The 24,386-nt window shown below is 38.4% G+C and overlaps 1 protein-coding gene across 5 annotated transcripts in view; it reads right to left on the reverse strand.

The window, feature by feature from the left end:
• Positions 1-24,386, reverse strand: part of LOC143032899 (RUN and FYVE domain-containing protein 2-like) — a 199,990-nt gene that overhangs the window by 52,210 nt on the left and 123,394 nt on the right. For all 5 annotated transcript variants that reach the window (XM_076198133.1, XM_076198130.1, XM_076198128.1 and 2 more), the window contains 3 exons: positions 21,936-22,031; positions 3,431-3,595; positions 1,336-1,433 (listed from right to left, as the gene is read on the reverse strand). In XM_076198133.1, coding sequence (XP_076054248.1) covers positions 1,336-1,433; positions 3,431-3,595; positions 21,936-22,031 — 359 coding nt within the window. The remainder of the gene's footprint in view (positions 1-1,335; positions 1,434-3,430; positions 3,596-21,935; positions 22,032-24,386) is intronic.

A 24,386-nucleotide genomic window follows, 5' to 3' on the forward strand; every position in this document is an offset into this window, starting at 1 on the left:
AGGTCATGAAAAGAAATAAGAAAGACTACATATCTAAAGAATGTGAAGAACATTTTTCCATATAGATACATAAATAATTGTGATAGTTTCAGTGATATAGCCCACACTGAAACTACATGAATTAAAATCTAAATATGATGATTGGAGAATCCTATTGCCATAGATAGGAAATTTAGGATATAAAAGAAGTTGGAGCCATACATTAATTTGAAGCTAGGTATGATAAATTGCTCCTTTCCTGTATACTACGACTAAGTAAATACAATTAGGTAAATACATACAAACATGTATATACATAATATATATATAAATTATGTGTACATATATTGTGTGTATTTGTTTAACTAGTTGCATTTACCATGTGTATGTATGTGTGTATTTATCTAACTGTACTTACAGCTAATTGTAGTGTACAGGAAAGGAACAAGATTCGCTGGGTCCTGTCTCCTACTCTCCGATTGATCCTACCTAGCCTCAAATACATGTTCAGTTCCAACTTAATCTATGTCCTTGATTTCCAATTATCATATCAAGATTTGAATTCATGTATTGTACCAGCTTGGACTATATCACTGTCTATGCTATTCCAAGTATTTATGCTTGGAATAGCTGTGTGTCTGTGTGTGTAATACAAATAGATTCAAAACACAATTATACACAGATGTATGTATGCATAAATATATCATAAATTATACTTAAACCACAACATCACTCAATCTTTTCTATAAGGTAGATTGTTAGGGCATTTGGTGATGAACTTCTACACATAAGACGTCACTACCTAACTATCAAGAATTATTTATACAGTTTGAAATATCAGTGAGAGATTCTGTTAATGGGAGGCTTCAGAGATATGTAGATCAAGTTTCATCTTATGTGTATGCAATAAGAAAAGGAGTGAAAACCTAGAAAATATAATTTTCAAAGGGCACTGGTTATACTTTAAAAATGAGCCTATACATAACCCTCAGCAACACTCATCAATTCTAATTTCATGTTCTTGGTTATTTCTTTGGCTTTGGTTGGTAATTTCTCTATACATAAATATATGTATGTGGATATATATATATATAAATATATATATATATATATATATATAAATATATATATATATATATATATATATGTATATATATGTCATAGCTGGTATTAGACTACATGTCAGAAGTGCTGGCAGACTTTTTTATTCCCCTTAGGCTTTCATCCTCCTTAGGAATCACTGAATCACCATTCCCCCCCTTGAGTTCAGGCTCAATGTTAGACATAGACTGTGGCCTGTGACCAGTTTTGGGGGCCTGGGAGCAAGAGGAAGAAGTAGTAGTGTCTGATACATACTCTGCCTCCAGTTTGCGCATGGATTCCCCCATTTCGGCAGCCTTTTCTTCCAGCTGAGAGATGAGTTCAGTTTTCTGTTTTAATGAGCTCTCACACTCCTGAAAAACACACAAGGATCTCAGTACTATTTAAAATGCAGTTCTTTAATTACCATCCTTGTGAATTCTGAAATACTGGATTTGGGCAATTTCTTTACATGAGCCACTGGCTAAATCACATGTAAAGTGAGTCCCCTCACTCACCATACAAATGTTATGGTGCAAACTCAAAACACGGTACAGTATTTGTGCCTACTTGAGCATCGTCCCTCCATAAATGCACTGGACAAAGGAAAGAAGAACTAGAGGAATGCCTGATACAGCCTAAAACACTGGAAAGTGCTGCCAGTCAAACAACAATTGATATTTACATGACTGAGAAGAGAAAACAAAGCATATGCATACAAAAAAGAGAGTACAGTACAGGAGAAGAAGTCTAAGGGATAAGAATTAAATTGAGTTAGCAAATTAAGGCAACACATTTTATGTATGGAAGCCAGCCTTACAATACCATAAAAAGGTTTCCAAATCCTTGACCTCTCCTGTCCTAAGCAAAAAATTTCGTCTTTGGTCTACAATGCATCATTTACAAAATGCAGTACAGTACAATCATTGTATAAGAGAGCCATTTTGTTTCAAAATGCAGTTCATTACTGGACCCCATTCACAAAAGTAAGCCCAATACATAGTAATCCTTAAATAAATCATTGCTTGGAACCTTTTTCAGCAGTTAGTTTATTTTCTGCTCTTTCCTTCTTAGCAGGATATATTTGAAATTCAGGGCAAGATTGGAGTTTCAACAACATTTGACTGATCTTGCTGGTTTTCTCCTGCAGTCGTTCCACCAAGACTCCTTTCTCATGAAGTTCCGTTTCACACTCCTACAAGGCAAGTGAATACCATTAACAGCTCATTCTCTGAACTGCTGAACCTTCCTTTTTCACCCAACCCACCACATCTACCTCCATTAGTACTGATACTGCTTGTTAAACCTTAATCAGTCATTTAACTTTGGTCAAAACTTTCAGGTGACAATTAAAAAGACAATATGTAACATGTCATGACAGTTACAAATTTTACATTAGGCTGTATTACATAGTTTCTGGACATGAGTAAAATGTCATGACAATTACAGACCATTCTAAGCTGCATGAATGTTTTATTTTGAATATTTAATTTTGCAGGGCTAGTATAAATGAGTAATGTGTGTGGGCCACAGAATCAAGATAAGCACTGGGTAATAGAGGAAGGTACAACAGGGAACCAAGAGAATTCCAGGAAGCAAGAAAGTTGGGGGAAGAAGCAACAACATATCTACATTGGCAAGCTTATATAACTGAAAAAATTCAAACTAAGATATGATAGGCCAATAGCAGAAGTAAATCTAATCATATTTTTGATTATGACCAAATGATCAGTCAATTTATATATATATACATATATATATACATATATATATATATATATATATATATATATATATATATATATATATATATATATATATATATATATATATATGTATGGCAAAAACAATGAGAGGTAATATGAGCCAATAGCAGAAATAACTGTGCTTCCAATTATAAATAAATCTCTGCAAAGCTTGTGCTTCAGCTAAGATGTGGTGACTGAAAATATCACAATCAGCTGTAACAAAGGAAATAAATGAAAAGAAAAGGTGGCACATTCAAGAAAAATGTATACATAATAAATTAGTACATTTGGAGGTGGTGCAAATTAAATTATATATAATGATGTGCAGTTCTGCCTGTGAATACATGAGAATTTTAAACTACTTTGAATGTAAAATATGACTGCCACATTGTTCTAGTCTTCCTTAATATCATGGATTTTTTAAAATATCTAAAAATAGGAAGATACTATAAATTTAAATTCTTTTAAGTCTCTATGCCAAAATTATCCTACATCTCTTAGTTTATATAAAAAAACTATTCATACTAACATTTTTACTATATAACCAGATTAACTGGGAACTGGTGATGAATAGCTAACTTTCCTTTTCTTTTATTCCAACTCTAAATTAATTTATCACATACCTGAAGCTTCCTATACATTTCTAGATTAATATACTTGATGTCTTCCAGCTGCTGCCTGAGGGAAACAATCGTGTCCTGCTTTTCATGTATGTCTTTCTCCAATAGTTTGGCAGCCATCTCACTCTCAGCTTTCATCTGGATCTGAAGCTCCAACTCTTTCTCCACCTTGAATGACACAGAAGAAATATTTTTACAATGTTGAAAGGAATAATAATTATACAAACATATACCAATAGCTTTTTCCCCCCTTACAAGGTAGGTAGCCAAAGTCAAAGGCATAAATCCACTCCCACCCATTTCATCCCCACATACTCCACTCCCATTCACCACCCCTCCCTCTTTTCTTGGCTCCTCTTGGATGACGGGTCATCCCTGCATCTTCCCCATTGCCCTGGCTTAGAAGCAATGTAGCAAGACACAACACATCCACAGCTAGGCTGCTTCACTTAATTGGTGACCCCACCTCCCTGTCCCTTCATGCAAAAGAAAGAAGACAGGGAGAAATCCCTTCAGGCTGTGTCAAAATATCATTCATACATACTCCCTTATCCTCTATCCTCCACCCACTCTCTTCCATGCATCACAGCATCATCCATACACAACCATTCTCCATTCACCCCTATCTGTCTCCTCCCTTCCTCAACAGACATTCCCCTCTTTCCCAGTACCCCTTTTACCCCATCCATCTTCTCCTTGATCAAACCCTCATGTTCACTCCTTCCACCTCTGCCTTCCACACCTCTTTTACTAATCTTTCTTCACTCATTCTTTCCATGTGTCCAAACCATCCTAAAAGTCTTCCATCCACTTCAGAAGTTTGCCCTGTATTCCTCCTACAGTTTCTAATTTCTTTAGCAATTTCTTATGTGGCACCTTATCAAAAGCTTTTTTCAGGTGTAGAAATGCACAATCAGCCCATCCATCTCTTTTTTGTATTACATCTATTAGCCTTGAATAGAAACACATTAAGTTTGTGACGCATGATTGTCCTTGTCTAAATCCAAATTGCCTTGGATTTAGTATGTTGTTTTTTTCCAAATGCCTTACCCATCTAATTTTGATCATTCTTTCACAAATTTTAGCTACTGTACTTGTAAGAGAGACAGGTCCATAGTTTGTAGGGTTTTCCTTGTTTCCCCCTTTATATATTGGTACTTAATTTGCTCTTTTTCAATCTTCTGGAACTTTTCTTTCTTTCAATGAACTGTTTATTAGACAATATATTTTGTCTGTTAGTTCCTTCCTGCATTCTCTCAAAATCCAGTTTGCCATTTCATCTGGTCCATGCAATTTTCTGACATCGAAATTACTCAAGTGATTCATTATTTCTTTCCTTGTTACTTCTATCTCTTTCATAGGGGGGACTTTCTCCTCCCACTCAACATCTCTAAGTTGTATGTTCTCCCTCGTTAACACCAATTTAAAATGCTTGTTCATAATTTCTACCATTTCTATTTCCTCTGTGCATTCACCTCCCTGTCGTAATTTTTCTAATTCTTGTTTGTTTTTCAGTTTGTTGTTTACAAATCTGTAAAATAGTTTTGGTTGATCTTTACATTTTTCTATGACATCTTTTTCATATTTTCTCTTTTATTCTCTGCACACTTGTACATATTGATTTCTATAAATAGTATATGTTTTCCATTTTTCAGGTCTTTTGTCTTTATTCCATTTTATCCAAGCTTTATCCCTTTTGTCTTTAAAATCCCTACATCTTTTGTTGTACCAACACATTACATATAATTTTTCTTGCTTCTGTCTTGGAACATACTTTTCCACTCCAACAGGAGTGGGTTGTTTGGTTGAAACACCGTTGGGTTTTTCCGGCTTATTCGCTGATCCTATTCTAATACAATTCATAGCTGGCTGCCCAGAAGACAACTCTGGAGGTGCCAGATCTTCCTAGCTAGAATTATACATGGCGGAAAAATACGTTAAAATGGGCGTTCCCTATGAGGGAGTGCCCAATGAGAAACATTGAGAAGGGTGGCACTCTTGGAGGTTGCCAATATGAAAGATTTGATGTGATGACCATTGGCGATAACCTTTGACCCTGTACTTGGTGCAACTTCGAGTTTGTTTAGAATGTCTGGCAGATATGTGGACCTAGAGATCAACTCTCGCGGTCTCGAGCTTGCCCAAGCTTAGCTGAGAGCCCTCTTTGTTGTCTCTTCATGGTGGAGAGATGGTGGAGGGAAAGAAATTGTCCGCCAGTGAAAGAAATTATCCGCCGCCTCACACTCCTTTATAAATTTTTGTAAAATATTCCATTTCTCTTCTACTGCTGTTTCCTCCTTGTGTATCCTTTCCCAGTCTGCTTTTTGAAAGACTTCTCTTATTTCATAAAAACTTGTTTTTCCATACATCAATCTTCCCTTTCTATATTGTTCGTTTTTTTTTTTTCTATGTAATTTTTCCTCATTTAGTTCCAGTTCAACCAATATGTGGTCTTATATTCAATCTTGTCCACTATTTCAGGTTCTGATGTGATTATTAGATTTAGTCTTGATGGTTCTTCCTCATTTCTATACCTAGTATTCTCTTGCATCCATTGTATCATTGTATGTTCTATAATCATATCAAGTAGTACATTTCCCCATAGGTCATCTCCACCCTTCACTGTCATCTCATCCTAGCAGATTTCTTTACAATTAAAGTCACCCATTATAATTATTCTTCCTCCATCTTCCATTATCTTATTTAGTGTTATCCTTGTGTCTTCTAACATATTTTTGTGTTCTCTCTCTTCCCACGAGGCTGTTTTAGTAGGCACATAATTTACTACAAAATTCCTGCTCTTCTTGTCCCTGTCCTCCACTTCCATCATAATCATCTCTATTCTTTCCATATGTGACTTTCCTCACATTTATATCTTTCTTAGTCAGGAACATAACTCCACCCGCTTGTTTTACCTCTCTGTTTCTAATCCAATAATTATATGCACCATGTCCTACACTGTTGGGTGGTAGTGGACCTTTCAATTTTGTCTCTACAATTTCCATTATGTCTGGGTCTTTTTCCTTTAGGTAATCATTCAATTCATTCAAGCCTGTTATTAGGCCATCTATATTTGTGTAAGACACTTTTAATTTTCTTCTACTTCCATCTTGCTTTCTGTTTCCCTTCCGTTTTTCTCTGCTATGAACCATTTCCTCACTTTCATATTCACTACTCTCCAATAGAATTTCTCTTTGACTCTGTTCTGTTCTCGTTTTTTCCCTTAGCTTCTAGTCTTTTTGCTTTCTCATCCTCTCTTCTTTATTCATCTCTCTTTATATCCATAGCTGTTTATATTAAGAACTTTTTGCTAGTTTCCCTGTTATTGATAAGATATTCTCTACTGCTGTTTGTGACCTGAATTTAACCTTAATTGGTCTGGTCTTATCTGTATTATATTTCCCTAGTCTATATATTTCTTCAATTTTTTCCCTGTTTCAGGTTCATCTTCTTGAACTACTTCTAATATCTTATTTACTTTTTTCTTCTCCTTTACTCTTGTAGTCCTATTTGGATTATGCCTCTCTTCCATCCCTAATATAATTATACATTTCTTTTTATCCACAGAGTCTCTTACTGTATTCTCCTTCTCCCTCATCACTTTAATAACTGTGTCCTTAGTTTGTTCTTTCATCTGTTGTTTCACTATATCTCTAAATTCCATTTTATTGTTCTCTTGTACTTTTTTCCAACCACTTACCTCTTTTGCTATGGACTCTTTATTCTCTTTATTATTCCTCTTTAATTCCTCATTCTCATCCTTTCTCTTAACTGTCCTTTTAATTCTTCTATTTCTTTAGTTAGGTTTTGATTCTCCTTCTTTAGTGCTTCGAGTTTATCAACTCTTTGTGTAACTAGTGTTAATTGGTTAAACCTAACCTCTAATGCTTCATTAATTTTTTTTAGTTTCTCCACTAGATTTACTAGTTTGGGGAGGTTGTCATTTCCTCCCTCATGAAATCCATAAAAGCAGTTATCTTCTCTTTCCATTGAGCTGCTATTATCTATATTTCTGCTTTTGATACCTCTGCTCCCCTGTTCTACCTTGTGTGTGTTCTGCACACCTTTTGTTGACGCCCATTCTGACATCCGGGGCCCGTTCTTCCCCTTCCTCATTTCCTTCCATTTTCCTCAATAATGTCTCCCATTCTCCTTTTTCTTCACCTGCCCACTACACCACAAACTTTCCCTTTCCCTACTAATACAACACAGATACTCCCTCATTGATGTAATCCATGAAAATTATGTTTCTTTCTGGAGTTCCAATCTTAGCTGTTACTCCAATGGGTATGTGTGTGTGTGGATATATATATATATATATATATATATATATATATATATATATATATATATATAAATAATTGTTTGGTATTATTATTATTGTTATTAGTGTGACTGATTGTTAATTATTAATTAGATTGTACTTTAAACTAGTTTGATTTGGCCCTTGCTCTTCAACATTATATACATAACACTATATAAATGGAAGTGCATACATACATATACCAAAGGCTTCTTCTCCCTTACACAGGGGGGTAGCCAAAAAGAAAAAGGCATAGAAACCACTCCCACCCATTCCATTCCCTACATATTCCACTCCCCTCCACATTCCTCCCTCCCTCTTATCTTGGCACCTCATGGATGATGGATCATCCCTGCATCCTGTCCACTGCCCTGGGTCAGAGGCAGTGTTGCAAGACACGGCACATCCACAGCAAGGCCGCTTCATAACTTTGGTGACCCCTCCTCCCTGTCCCCTCATGCAGAAAAGGAGAAGACAGGGAGAAATCCCTTTGGGCTGCGTCAAATTTTTTCTCATACATACTTCCTCATCCCCCATCCCCCACCCACTCCCCCTCATGCATCACAGCCTCATCTATACACAACCCTTCTCCATTCACCCCTATCTTCTTTCCTCTCCTGTCCTTCCTCAACAGACATTCCTCTCTTTTGTAATGCCCCTTTCACCCCATCCATCCATCTCATCCTAGGATGCCTCCTCATATTCACTCCTTCCACACATCTTTTACTAATCTTTCTTCACTCATTCTTTCCATGTGTCCAAACCATCATAATACTCTTTCATCAACCCTATCTCCCAGCTCCCTTTCCACCCCTGTTCTCTTCCTCACCTCATTTCTCACTCTATCTAGCCTAGTAACCCCTATCATACTTCTCAGACATTTCATCTCAAACTCCTCTCTTTCTTTCTTATGCTCTATGTTTCTGCCCTGTACAGTGCTGTTGGCACAATCACTCCTTCATATAACCTCCTCTTACTCTTAACATCCATTCCCAGATGTCTATTTCTCATTACACTTTTTAATCCACCAAGGCATTAACTTCTCTCAATCTACATTCTACCTCCACCCCCACTCCCTTTCCTGTCACATTCGCACCCAAGTATCTGAAACTATCCACTCCCTCCAGCTTCTCACCCTTAATGCTCACTTCCAGCCTACTGTCACTCTCTCCCCTTGTACATCTCATCACCTTACTTTTGCCCACATTTATCTTCAGCTTCCTTCTTTTACACACCTTCTCAAACTCTGTCACTAACTTCCTCAATCCCTCCTCTGATCCTGCTACAAGCACAGTGTCGTCGGCAAACAACAACTGGCTCACCTCCCACTTTTCTCCATTTTCTTTAATCATCTCCAACCCCTAACCCACTACCCTTGCATTCACCTCTCCCACCGCCCCATCCATGTATTAATTGAACAGCCAGGGTGACATAACACACCCCTGACAAAGTCCCACCTTTACCTCAAACCATTCACACAAAACTATATGTAAATTATGCAGAGCCCTCGTAGGTCAGTGAAGCTGCCGAAGTTAAATATATACTGTATATATATATATATATATATATATATATATATATATATATATATATATATATATACATATATATATTGCAATTAACAATGTTAGATAACTACTGAAGTGTAAAGTTCTGACACTTTCTCACACACACATTTTTGTATGAAGCCAAAAATGAGAAATTTATTTCAATACCAAAAACTACAAAGTACTGGAAAGGGGTAATAGCAGCAAAAGACCATCCTTAGACTATTGCTTGGGAAGAGAACCCATTACAAAAGCAAATAAGGAGAAAGATTTGGGAGTGTTGATAAAAAAAAAAAAAAAATGACAGACATATCAGCAGGATTGTGGGAGCAACATAAAGACGGCTGCAGAAAATTAAAGTGGCTTTTCACTACTGGATGAGATGAAAAAATCATTGAAACCCTGATGTATCAGTGGTATGGTCCCAACAATGAGTCAAGGATGTGTGGTATGTGTTTTAGTATAGGATACTAGCATAGGGTAGGGTACTGTAGTGTCATGGCGTGCCCTTACCATCAGTGATGCTTCCTGTATAAAGACCCCTTTCATATGGCCAACAAGGCCCATTTTCATACTTTACTAGGCATGGCATCATCTTCACCATGTGTAGCGAGAGACAGCTGCCCCCATGTCAGTTGATACCCATCTGTCTTCCCATGCACACCTCGTGCTCCCATGTATCCATAATTCACTGATTAATAAATGTGTAACCCCCCCCCCCACACACACATTTCACTGTTGCCTTCCCTTGCATGACAGCTTGCAAACATGGCATAGGATACTAGCATAGGGCAGGGTATCATAGTGTCATGGTGTGCCCTTACCAGCAGTGATGCTTCCTGTACAAGGACCCCTTTCATACAACCAACAAGGCCCTTTTTCATATTTTACTAGGGGTGGCATTGTCTTCACCCTGTGTAGTGAGAGACAGCTGCCCCCATGCCAGTTGATACCCATCTGTCTTCCCATGTGCACCCTGCGCTCCCATGTACACATAACCCACTGATTAATGTGTAAATCATCCCCTCCCCCATGTCTCACTGTTACCTTTGCTTGTAGGGATGCTTGCAAACAGGATGTAAGATCAAGAGAATACAATGGGAAGCAACCAAACTGGTTCCCAGACTGGGAGATAAACCATATGAGGAAAAACTAAAGGCACTGGGTCTATCAACTTTGAAAGATCAAAGAGAGAGGTGATATATCATATTTCATGATGTGTCATGACATGTCATACGATACAAAGATGTGTAATTGTAATGTAGTAACTTATGTAAATTGCGTTAGGTAATGTTAGCCCATGTACCCTTGCAAAGTGTTATATAAAACTGAAACTGCCCTTACTAGTTATCTTATGGTGCCAATACATAAACTGATGTTGAATATGACCACAACTAGGCTATCTTAAGCTGGATAATGAGATATAGTACTATAATGATTAGTTACTCCAAATAAATTTACCAGTTACTGTACAGGAGATTTGCTGCATAGTACAGCAGAGGAGTACACAAATGGAACAAGGGTCAATACAACAATGGCACATACGCTCAGTGATGAATTATGCGAGTCCTGCATGGGCTCCTAATCTCAGTGAGACACACCACAACACCCTTCAAATCATATAAAACAAAGCCCTAAAACCAATTACAGGCTGCACAAATACAACACCTACAGACCATTTACACCATGAAACAAAAGTCCTCAAAGTCAAGGACCACCTCGACATGAGAGGCACACAAACACTTGCCACAGCCACCACAAACACATCACACCCACTACACTACATAGCAGAACACCCACACACACCAAGAAACATTAAAACAACACCCAAAGACCTGTATCACACACAGATACTCTCTTCTCTTCCTCCACAACCACCAAATACCAACCTCTGGAAACATATTCATAATCATGTCACTCACCGCTCCATTAACACACTGAAAGACAACATACTGCTGCATGCCAGACCCCTTGATATCCACACCTTCTGAATCCTCTCTCCCATGAAAGGACAGAGTCCACCTGGCCAGACTGCGGTGCGGCCACCACCCAGTACTTCTAAGCTACCAGAAGAGGCTGGATGACCGCATTGTGAACATCTGCCCAGGATGTAACACTTCACCCCATACCATACAACACATAATGGAAGACTGCATTATACACAATCATGCATGCAAACAACACAACATACACTATAAAGGATTTGTGGGAAAACCCAGTTTCGGCTGTGGCATTCCTTGGGGAGACGGGACTGCTCGGACAGACAGTCTAGGGAACAACAACAACAATAACAACAACAACAATGGCATAGGAAAGTAGTGCCATCACAAATCATGCTCATTTCTTAACAAGAGTCCGATAGATAGCAAATGATAACTTGTAAACCTTCTTCACACAAAAATAAAGTAGAGGGATTCTGTGAAGCCAGATAAATAGGAATATTGACTAGGCCTATAGATATAGCAAAATGGCACCTGCCATTGGCACTTGTATGTGTCCCACATATAAAAAGAGGGTTGTGTGCTATGCCAACACATTTGCACCCTCATTTAAACCTTTTTCATTCTACAGTTAGCACAGACAGTTTTTGCAAAATTTTCAAGTATGTATAATGGTCTGGATTTTTTGGAGCTATGTGATATCTTGTTCACAAAAATCATGTGTGAGAAAGTGACTAACTGGCAACCTTCAGCCATCCACCAATGCAATAACCATGCGAGACAAAGCCGGTCAGTGGGTGACTCTCCTTCAGTGGAATTTTTTTTTTCTGCGTTGTCACCGAGTTTCTTAATTTTTCTTCAGTGTTCATTGACTTTTGGAGTGTGCCCTACCCTTTGCATGATGCCTGGAAACCACACAGCATGTGATAACATTGTGAAAGTGATTGAAGTACACAAAGTGGGAAAGAATAATTGAGAAATAGCCAAGGCAACAGGTGTATCTGAGTGTACTGTGTCCCAACTCCTAACAAAATGGCACATGGGTGGAGGGGTTGATACCATGCCCCTCCACAAAACATGCTGAGGGCAAGGCCCTGAAGATTTCCCCGAAGGCATCAAGGCTTGTAAAACATCAGTTGGACCATATCCCTTCTACAAATGTAAAGGAATTGAAGTAAAAGAACCCTAAGTTTCTCAGTGACATCTCCATCAGGCCAATTCTGGAAAACATTCAGAAGTGAAACGAAGGCTCCATGTCCATTTTCCCAAGAGTCATAAAGACTGGGACCTTGTTCAGGGGTGTAAGGTACTTTGAACCAACGAAGCGACCTTTTGTATAAGTGAGAGTAAGAGAAGGAAGGTGTGAAAATCTCCTACTATGTCAGCATGTGACCCATGCTTGACGGTGAAAGCGTTAAGCACCTGCACTATCTTATGGTGTAGGGCGCCCTTGGCTATGGTGGTTTGGGGAACCTTGTAATACTTCCAAAGGGCCAGACTGTCAACTCTGAGCACTATATTAACCTTCTGCAGGAGAATTTTGGGAAGTGTTTCACGAAAACCAAGTGTAAGATCCTTCAGCAGGATGCCCCGTGCCACACCTCAAGGGCGGCCATTTTATCCACAATTTCAGGCTCTGACATAAATATTAAGTCTAGTCTCAATAGTTCTTCATTATTTCTATATCTCATATAATCTTTTACCCATTGAGTCATTGTTTATTCAATGGTCATGTCCAGTGGTATGTTTCCCCAAGGGTCCTCTCCACCTTTCATTGTCATCTCTTCCCAACATATTTCTTTAGAGTTAAAGTCACTCATAATTACTAAGTTTCCTCCTTTCAGTATTTCATTTAATGCATGCCTTGTGTCTTCCAATATTTTGGAATGGTCACTCTCCAAGAATGTGTTTTCGGGGGGCACATATATCACTACAAATTTTCTACTTTTCATGTTACTATTTTCAAGTTTTATCATAATCAATTCCAAATTATTATTTTCTTCTGTAATCTTTGTCACATTTAAGCCTTTCTTAGTCAAAAACATGACTCCTCCACCTTGTTTTTCCTCTCTATTTTTAATCAAGTGATTATATAAACTTTGTCCAACACTTTGGTGGTAGTGGATCTTTTAATTTTGTTTCAACAATTCCCATTATATCTGTTTTTTCTTCCACCATATAACTGTTTATTTCATTTAGTCCTGAAATCATGCCATCTATGTTGGTATATGTTACTTTCATTTTTTTCTTTTTCCTCCATTTGTGTTTCTTGTGTTTGCTTATATATATATATATATATATATATATATATATATATATATATATATATATAGCCTACCATTTTCTTAGCCTCAAGTCCAGCACTCTCCCAAAAAAACTTGTTCTTTTCAGTCTCTGTTTTTCTCTCATTTTTTCATTAGCTTAATTTTTTTAGTGTCTTTTCCCTTTCTTTTTCCTCATCACTCATTTCCTTTTTTATCCATATACTTTTGTAATTTTCACTTTTTACCAACTTTGCTGTTTTTATTAGTACTTCTTTCACTATCATTTGAGACCTTAGCTTAATTTTTAGAGGCCTTTTTTTTCTTTAGAGTATAGTCTCATTCTATGCACTTCTATTTTATTTCCATCTCTTGCACCTCCTCTTGTATCTCTTTCAGAATTTCTTTTGCTATTTCTTTCTCCTCCTTTTCTCTTAACTATCTAGCTACACCGTGTCTTTCTTTAATACCATATACTACTACACACTTTTTTATATCAACTGTGTCCCTGACCCAATTTTTTCTCTTTAATTAATTACTTTAATGACTGTTTCCTTTGCATATTCTTCCACTTGTTGTTGTACAATTTCTTTAAAAGCTATTTTTTGGTTTTCCTGATCTACTTTCCATTAATTTTTTATTTCTTGAAGGTCTGTCTCCTTTATGGTATCTCATCTTTCTCGGTCACTGCTTGTATTTGTTCTTTTACTTCTCTTTTTAAAGCCTCATTTTTGTTAGTATAATTTTTCATCCTTTTGTTTTAATTTTTAACTATGTTCAAATCTTTTTTAGGTCATTAGGCTCTGTTGGTATTAGCATTCTGTCTTTTTAACTCATTCATTTCTCTACACATTGTCCTGTATTCTGCTTTTAGATCTATAGTTTCATTTATTAGTTCTGTAATGTCTTGATTTTGTAGAATATTTTTATACCTTAGCTCCCTTTCTAAATCTATACTTTTACCTAGTATTCTACCTTCTCTTGCAAATATAGAAAAAACAGTATTCTCATCATACCTTTGGTTACATAGAGGCATTTCCATATTACATTTTGGGGGGGGGGGATGAGACCTAACGGCAATTCAACACTGCTCACATCTAGTCTTCTTTTAGTTGGTCTGCGCTTGTGGCAGGGTCAGAGGAGGGATTGAGGAAGCTGGTGGCAGAGTTTGGGAGAGTATGTGATAGAAGAAAGCTAAAGCTAAATGTGGGTAAAAGTAAGGTGATGAGATGTACAAGGGGTGAAAGTGGCAGTAGATTGGAAGTGAACATTAAGGGAGAGCGACTGGAGGAAGTGGATAGTTTTAGATACTTGGGTGCAAGTGTAGCAGGAAAAGGTGGATTAAAGAGTGTAATGAGGAATAGACATTTGGGAATGGATGTGAAGAGGAGACTGTATGAAGGAGTGATTGTGCCAACAGCACTGTATGGGGCAGAAACGTGGAACATAAGAGAAGAAGAGAGGAGTTTGAATGTGTTTGAGATGAGGTGTCTGAGAAGTATGGTGGGGGTTACTAGGCTGGATAGAGTGAGAAATGAGGAGGTGAGAAGGAGAACAGGGGTGAAAAAGGATTTGGGAGATAGGGTTGATGAAAGAGTATTAGGATGGTTTGGACACATGGAAAGAATGAGTGAAGAAAGACTAGTAAAAGAGGTATGGAAGGCAGATGTGGAGGGAGTGAACATGAGGGGACGTCCTAGGATGAGGTGGATGGATGGGGTGAAGGGGGCTTTGGGGAAGAGGGGAATGTCTGTTGAGGAAGGAAGGGAGAGGACGGAAGACAGAGGTGAGTGGAGAATGGTTGTATATGGATGATGTTGTGATTGCTTGAGGAGGAATGGGCAGGGGGTGGGGGGTGGGGTAGTATGTGTGAGTAAATTTTGACGCAGCCTGAAGGGATTTCTCCCCGTCCTCTCCTTATATGCAAGGGGGGACGGAGAGGGGGGGGTCGCCAATTAAATGAAGCGGCCTTGCTGTGGATGTGCTGTGTCTTGCGACACTGCTTCTGACCCAGGGCGGTGGGCAGGGTGCAGGGATGACCCATCATCCAGGAGGTGCTCAGATGAAAGGGAGGGTGGGAGGGGTGTGGAGTGTATTTAGGGATGAAATGGGTGGGAGTGTTTTTATGCCTTTCCCTTTTTGGCTACCTCCCTTGGAAGGGGGAAAAATCCTTGGTATATGTATGTATGTACCATATTTTTGTCTGCCTTCACTATCCTCCATTTTAAGTTACTTTCCACTCAATGTATTAACTCTAATAAATAATTTTGGTCAGACTAGGCAACTAAGAAAAAAATGCTGTACTCCAGAGCTTGTTTTAGACGTCTGTTCATACATGTGCTAGGAGGACACGTCTACAATTCCCAAGCTTAAGATATCCATCCGGAAGGTGTGGGAGGAAATTCCTGTTTTCCACTGTCAGAATTTGGCTAATTCTGTCCCCAAGAGATACCAGCAGGTCATCAAGGCCAAAGGCTTCCCCATTGGGAAGTAGCATTGACGGCATAAGTATTTAATTATTTTTATGTAATTTTTAAAATAATTTGATCAAAATTTTTTGTGTATATTTCCCGAATGTACAATATGATCCACAATGACAGTAGTAAGTTCATTATGTACCTATCATTATATAAGTGGTTATATTTTACATTTTGCCTTTATTTCATATCTGGTGTAAGAAAAAATCTCCAAATTAAAGGCATAAAGCACACTGACAACTAGATTGATAGAACTGATGAAATCATGGCCAGGTTTGATACAGCAAATCAGATACAACATGCCAGATCATGGTATATGATTACAGTATTCGGGTAACTAATGGGGATAGATTGCATTGACAGAAGAGATCTCTTGATTAAAGAAGGGAGCGATTTAAGAAGTCATGGGAGCCAATTAAGAAAATCATGTCTACAGGATGTGAAAAATACAGTTTTCCATATAGATGCATAAATACTTGGAATAGCTTAGAAGGTGATATAGCCTGAGCTGGAACAATACATTAATTCAAATCTAAATATAACTGAAAATCAAAGATATAGATTAAGTTGGAACTGTATATGAATTTGAGGCTAGGTATGATAAACTGGAGAGTAGGAAATGGGATCCAATGAGCTTTGCACCTTTCCTGTATACTACAATTAAGTAAATATACACACAGTGTGTACATATACACAGGTGAAAATCCAATCTGGCAGAGTAAAAAGAGGTGATATGATAGTTACAGTGTTAGAATGGAGAAATGAATAGGAAATAAATTCTTAAAAGATGTTACAACACTTAATTTTCCATGGGTCACTATGAGCATAGCTCCTGTCCCGTAAAATACAACTAGGTAAATACAGAAGCATATAATTTGTGATACAAACTTGAAGAAGAAATAATCCAGGCTGACAATGTTACTGAATATAGAGCAACATCTCATTAACCACTTTGGTATGGTGACACCTATGTTGGCATCATGGGGCACAAGTGAGTACACAAGGATGCCAGTGTTGGCATCTTGATCATATATATTTTTGTAGTTGTACATGAGTTACCCCTGGATTCTGTGAACTGGTTTGATTACATTTTCTGTTTTTATTATTACTCAGAGTAAAAGATAACGAGTAATACAGCAGTGACTTTATATTTTATGTGAGTAGTGTGATTGTGCATATGGCAGCCAATGCTGCACACAAGAATTTGACTAGCATTGAAGTGGTTAACCCCTTCCATATGATGACACCTATGTAGGCGTCATGAGGTGAGAGTATATGAGGATGCCGGCATTGGCATCTTGATTATATTTATTTTGTAGTTGTAGCTGAGTGACCCCTATATATTCTGTGAACTGGCTTGATCATATTTTCTGTGGTTATTAATATTCATAGTGAAAGGGGATGAGTAATACAGCTGTAAATTTATATTTTGTAATGTGTGTATTTTGATGCATCATCGAATCATTGTACATCAGGCAGCTGATACTGCTCACGGGAATTTGACTCGTATTGAAGAGGTTAATGGAGATAAAGATGGGACCCCTTGAACACTGCTCCAACCAAACTTAATAGAATTAGGAAAATGCACCACACTGAAGCCATAATATGCACTCTTACAATGCTCATTATAAAAGTATAAAATTTCTTCTTTGAATTACCTATGGGCAACCTATGGGTTGTTGTTGTTGTTGTTGTTGTCGTTCCCTAGACTGTCTGTCCGAGCAGTCCCGTCTCCCCAAGGAAGGCCACAGCCGAAACTGGGTTTTCCCACAAATCCTTTATAGAGTGTATGTTGTGTTGTTTGCGTGCATGATTGTGTATAATGCAGTCTTCCATTATGTGTTGTATGGTATGGGGTGAAGTGTTACATCCTGGGCAGCTGTTCACAACACGGTCGTCCAGCCTCTTCTGGTAGCTTAGAAGTGCTGGGTGGTGACCGCATCGCAGTCTGGCCAAGTGGACTCTGTCCTTACGTGGGTTGTTGCTGGATAAGCTGGTGCTGGGCATCTAATGCAAAATATAATCATTGCAACTGACTGACTGAACTCAACACACCTTCGTCCCTTTCACATTTGTTGCTTTTCTTCAAAGTACTCCCTGACACTGTCTCTTCATTTCCTTTTTGGGCTTCCCTCTCTTCTCCTCACTACCACCTATGAATCAAATGCATTTCTAAACCATCTCAATGAGATCTTGTTAACCTTCCACCCCAAACTTTCTACCTATACATTGTCCACTCTAAACCCTGGAGTGTCATACATACATACATATACCAAAAGCCCCTCTCCCCCTTACACGGGAGGTAGCCAAAAGACAAAGGCATAGAAACCAATCCCACCCATTCCATCCCCTACATACTTCACTCCCCTCTACCCTTTTCCCTCCCTCTTATATTGGCATCTCCTGGATGACGGGTCATCCCTGCACCTTGCCCACTGCCCTGGGTCAGAAGCAGTGTCGCAAGACACAGCACATCCACAGCAAGGCCGCTTCATTAATTTGGCAACCACCCCCCTCTCCATCCCCTCATACAGAAAAGGAGATGGGGAGAAATCCCTTCGGGCTGTGTCAATTTATTTCTCATACATGCTCCCTCACCCCCCATCCCCCACCCACTACCCCTCATGCATCACAGCATCATCCATACACAACCCTTCTCCATTCACCCCTATCTTCTGTCCTCTCCCATCCTTCCTGAACAGAAATTCCCCTCTTTCCGATTGCCCCTTTTACCCCATCCATCCATCTCATCCTAGGACGCCCCCTCATGTTCACTCCTTCCACCTCTGCATTCCACACCTCTTTTACTAATCTTTCTTCACTTACTCTTTCCATGTGTCCAAACCATCCTAATAGTCTTTCATCAAACCTATCTCCCAACTCCCTTTCCACCCCTGTTCTCCTCCTCACTTCCTCATTTCTCACTCTATCCTACCTAGTGACCCCTATCATACTTCTCAGGCATTTCATCTCAAACACATTCAAACTCCTCACTTCCTTTCTTATGTTCCATGTTTCTGCCCCGTACAGTGCTATTGGCACAATCACTCCTTCATACAATCTCCTCTTAGCATCTGTTCACAAAAATCTATTCCTCATTACACTTTTTAATCCCCCAAGGCATTTACTTGCTTCTCTCAATCTATATTCTACCTCCACCTCCACTCCACCCTTTCCTGCCACATTCACACCCAAGTATTTAAAACTATGGTACCCACTTTCTCCAGTCTCTCTCCCTTAACCCCTTCCATACGGTGCCACACACGTAGGCGTCATGAGGAGCAAGTGGATTCGCGACGCTGCCATATCGGCGTCTTGATTATATTTATTGTAGTCGCCCCTGTGTTTTTACAGTCTCCCAAATGCGCCCTGAATCCCATTCTCTGTGGTTTTCAAAATTCGCGGGTGAAAGAGAGAACGATCGATATAATCGGTGACTATATTTTATGATGCGAGTATTATTACGACACGTCATACAGCTGGCATTGGCTGCTGCCCGCGAGATTTAAGTCCCGTACTGAAGTGGTTAATGCTCACTTCCAGTCTGCTGCCACTCTCTCCCCTTGTACATCTCATCACCTTTCTTTTATCCACATATATCTTCAACTTCCTTCTTTCACACACCTTCCTAAACTCTTTTATTAACTTCCTCTCCACAACCCCTCCTCTGAACTTGCTACATGTGCTGTGTTGTCAGCAAACAACTGGCTTATCTCCCAATTTTCTTAATTTTCTTTAACCATCTCCAACCCCCAACCCACTACCCTTGCATTCACCTCTCGCACCACCCGATCCATTTATAAATTGAACAGCCAGGGTGACATAACACATCCCTGATGAAATCCCACCTTTACCTCAAACCACTCACTCTCCATTTCTAATCCCAACACAAACTCTACTACTCTTGTAAAAGCTCTTGACTGCTCTTAACAGCTTTCATCATATCCCATATATCTGTGATACCTACCTCAGTGCCTTTCTGTCTACCCTGTCACAAGCCTTTTCCAGATCCATATAAGCCCAAAAAACATTCATACCTTTTCCTATAGCTTTCTCACATATCTGTTTTACCACAAAAATCTGATCTACACAACCTCTACCTGTCCTAAAACCACACTGTTCATCACCAATTACTCCCTCTGTTCCTTTCCTAATCCTCTCAATCAAGAGCTTCCCATAAGCCTTCCCAACTACACTCAACAAACTGATCCCCCTGAAACTGCTACACTCACACTTGTCCTCTTTTCCCTTGAAAGTGGAACTATACTGGCACTCCTCCAGTCCTCCGGCACTCTACCCCCTCTTAAACAAACATTAAATAACCTTACCAGCCAGTCCACCATCACTGTACCTCCTTTTTTCAGACATTCTGCATGGCATCCATCCAGACCAGGTGCCTTACCTGCTCTCATCATCTTAACATCTGCTTTCACTTCATCTTTCCTTATTTCTCCTCCATTTTCCTCACTCATCATGGTCATTTTCTTAGCACTTCCCACTGCAACTACCTTTCCCTCCCTATCCTCCTTCACATTTAGCAACTCTCTAAAATACTCTGCCTACCTTCTTCTCATTGCCTTCTCTTCTATTATCATCTCTCAATGCACCTTTTACCTTTTCTTCTCTACTTGATTCGCCTCCTCTTCCTTTTTTAATTTTTCCAAAACATTATTTTATTACTTTCAAAATTTTCGGTCATATTCTTACCCCATTTCACATCTGCTCTCCTCTTTGCCTCTTTTATCTTATCCCCGTCTGGGGTATTGACTGCATGTTATTGTCCCAAAGTAGCATGCAGTTGATACTTTAGGGTCTATATGGGGTGCCTCTACAGACCAGAGCCACACATCATTTTGTCTGTGATAGAGGAAGATTGTGCACAGAGAAATGATGACACTTTTATCATAATGTTGATACTTTAGGGTCTATATGGGGTGTCCCTATGGACCAGAGCCACACATCATTTTGTCTGTGAGAGAGGAAGATTGTGCACTGAGAAATGATGACACTTCTATCATAATGTGGATAATGTGGCCATCCCTCCATTATGCTGTTCCCCCACCCCTTGTTACTGTCCTGTACCATTTCTCTGAATATTCATTTCCTTTTTTCACCTACCCTGTGGTGGGGGAAAAGAATACTGCCACCAAGTCTTCCTACTTGAGTCATACAAGGCTACAAAAAATGAGATGGAAGATAGGACTAGGAATCCTGCTACCTGTAGCCTTACAAGGGACATTCCTAAAAAAACTAAAGGCATAGGGTCTGGGAGTTTTCCAACCAGTACCCTAAGGTTTGGGTATTTTAATGTGTGTGGATGAGGGACAGATGAGAGTAAAAGGGAAGAGATAGGCAGTATGTTTGTGAGAAGAAAGATGTATGTGTTGGCAATGAGTGAAACTAAGTTGAAAGGAAGGGGCAAATGTGAGTTTGGGATTGTAGTTCGGAGGTTCTCAGGAGTGAAGAGAGAACAAGGGAGAGAAGGGGTAGCTATACTAGTAAGTGAAGAGATAGGTAAGCATGTGGTGAAGTGGAAGGTTTCTTCAAGGTTAATGTGGATGAAGGTGAAGTTGGGAAGGGAGATGTGGGTTTTTGTGTGCATGGTAGTGAGAAGACCGTAGAGGAAAGGGAGGCTTTTTGGATGGATTTAAATGAGTACATAGAGGGATTAAGGAGAAATGTCAATGTAGTTGTATTGGGAGACCTTAATGCTAGAGTAGGAAATGAACCAATAGACAGAGTGATTGGGAAGTATGGCATTCCAGGAAAAAAAATCATAATAGAGTGTCACTGAAACAAAAAGTTTATGTGAAATGGTTTTAACCCCTATACTATGGTAATGTCCTTTAAACTGATTCAATTATTTAGCACTGGTCACAATAAACTCCTACATGACATCATACCAAAGGATATGCCAAAGCCCATTTCCCTCTCATAAAGGTGAAGCTATATACTGTATATACATATTCTAGGCACTCACCTGCTTCCTATGTGCTCCTTCTTCTTCCAACTGTCGCCTTAAGTCTTGAAGCTCTTCTTCACAGCCAATGACACTTATACGACTTGCTTTTTTGGCCTTGAAAAAAGAAAAACAAAAGAAAATGAGCTATTCTCACTAAGTTACTAGTTTAATTAAAGGCAGAAAATAGACATACACAAATAAATATAATGCTGAATTACTAGTCATGTAACCCACAACATGGATTACCGAGTTCATAACAAATACCAGACACCTCACAGGGAAAGAATAATGACTGCTGTATATTAAAGTCACTTTCCTGTGAATCTATCATGATCACCATACTGGGATTTACCATTCTCATGTGGAGTACAACCAGTAGAAAAATTCAACCCAATATCAGCACAATTATTGCATGGACTGCTAGCACACAATATGGTCTTTAATATTTCCATTGCATGTAACACAAAGAGTAGAATATAAATCTTCTTGATGTACTGTGTACTATTATCACTTCACCAACTCTGAGGTTTTCTATTTTATATAATGTAAGATCATGAATATACATTTAAACAGAGGAAAACAGGATACATGACAGGCTTTATCTCATGAATCCAAGATCAAATATTTAGGAATTAATCACCTAATTTGGGAAACCAAAACCTACAAGAAAATAAAATCAAGATAATTAACAAACTGGTGGATTATGATCAGTCAATCAATCCACTGCCCCAGATCTCCCTTGCAAGAAACTCATAGCTCCCAGGTAACCTACAACAGCCAATGGAATGGCCTACAAGTCACTTATAATTTACCTAGTTGTATTATACGGGATGAGAGCTATGCTCGTAGTGACCCGCTTTTGTATCTCTCTGCATCCAGTTTGTTCTTAAAATCTTGTATAGTTTTGGCACTCACTGTTGTCTGGGTATGATTAGTGTGGGGCAGAGTAAGATCAGGTGTCAAACATTTGCGTATTGGCTGTATCTGGGGTACTTTGTTTCTGTGGGTTTACCTATATTGAGTTGGTATTGTTTTTGTGCTGGATGGTGACTTGAACATAAATGTGTTAGTGTGGTTCATCCTTCTCTTGTCTCTTGAGAGTAATCTTTGGAATCTGTGGAATTGATTTGGAGAGGGAAGTTAAGGTGTTAGGTGGTTGGTCTTGTAAAACATGTTTTGTGATCTGAATGTTTATGTTTTTGTATGGATGTGTTGTATGATATTGTATTGTAGATGTTTGAATAGTAAGCTGCTGATGTATTTTTTATTTAGTTGTGCTTGTGCTATGCAATGAAATGGGTGAGAATGGTTGGGCTGTTGTATAGAACAGTATGTTTTTGTATATTTTTCCCAGTTTTTCTCCTTGTTTACCAAATTAATTTTGTGATGTCTTTGTTTAAATATATATCATTTATATATTATACATACATACATATATATATATATATATATATATATATATGCAAGCAATCACATCCATCACCATCATATGAAAATGCAAAATAACTACAGGAGAAGGGAAACTTGTAGACAGTGAGTCTTTTCATGTATTACATCTTCAGACTAAATGAAAGAGATAAAGAGTTATGTTTAAATGTAAGTATCAGGTAGCAACCATAGGGGGGAGGGAGGAGGCAATACAATGCAGGGGGGGGTGACCTTACCTCCATCGACGTGACCAACACATATGGTTCAATCTGGCAGAAACATCTTGGTCACTATTTGGGTTACCAATTTATCACATTTAAGATGTCCATAGCTTAAGTTTACATTTTGATCAAAAGTGCCTGATATTAAGCAAGATTCTATTACATTTCTTTCATGTAGGTTCTTTCCTTTGGCTAAAATTGTTGCCTTACACCAATCAATATGATGGTTGTATAATGCTTTGTGTTGAAATAACACATTATTTTCCTGGGCTGATTTCACACAATGTTGGGAAATCCTTGTGTCCAAGTTTTTTCCATTTTGTCCAATATAAAATTTGTTACAATCTTGGCATGAAATTTTATAGACAACACCGTTGTTGTTAGGCGGGCTGTTCTTAATTAAAGTTTTCTTCATGGTGTGATCATATTTAAAAGCTATTTTGATGTCCAATTTCTTGAGTAAGTTGAATATACTAAGAAAGGTTTCATGAAAAGGAAGAACAAGTATAATAAGTTCTTTATGGTTTTCTTGTTCTTGATTGTATGCTTTGTAAAAAAATTCTTGGCAGTATTGTGACTGATTAAATATGTGTGGGATATTTTAACTTTTCTCCAATATTCCGGATAATTCTAATTTCATCACCAATAAACTCAGGATCTGAAATCCTATAAGCTCCCAAGTACATGGAAATAAAAACTGATCTTTTTACATTGATGTGGTGATTAGAATAGAAATGAATATAGGATAAAAATGTTGGTAGGTTTTCTAGATTTTCGTTTTCAGAATACCATTATCTCTAATTATTTCAACATCCAAAAA

Source organism: Oratosquilla oratoria, chromosome 14 (assembly GCF_046742065.1).
Source record: "Oratosquilla oratoria isolate Oo_2021 chromosome 14, ASM4674206v1, whole genome shotgun sequence".
Classification (NCBI taxonomy): domain Eukaryota; kingdom Metazoa; phylum Arthropoda; class Malacostraca; order Stomatopoda; family Squillidae; genus Oratosquilla; species Oratosquilla oratoria.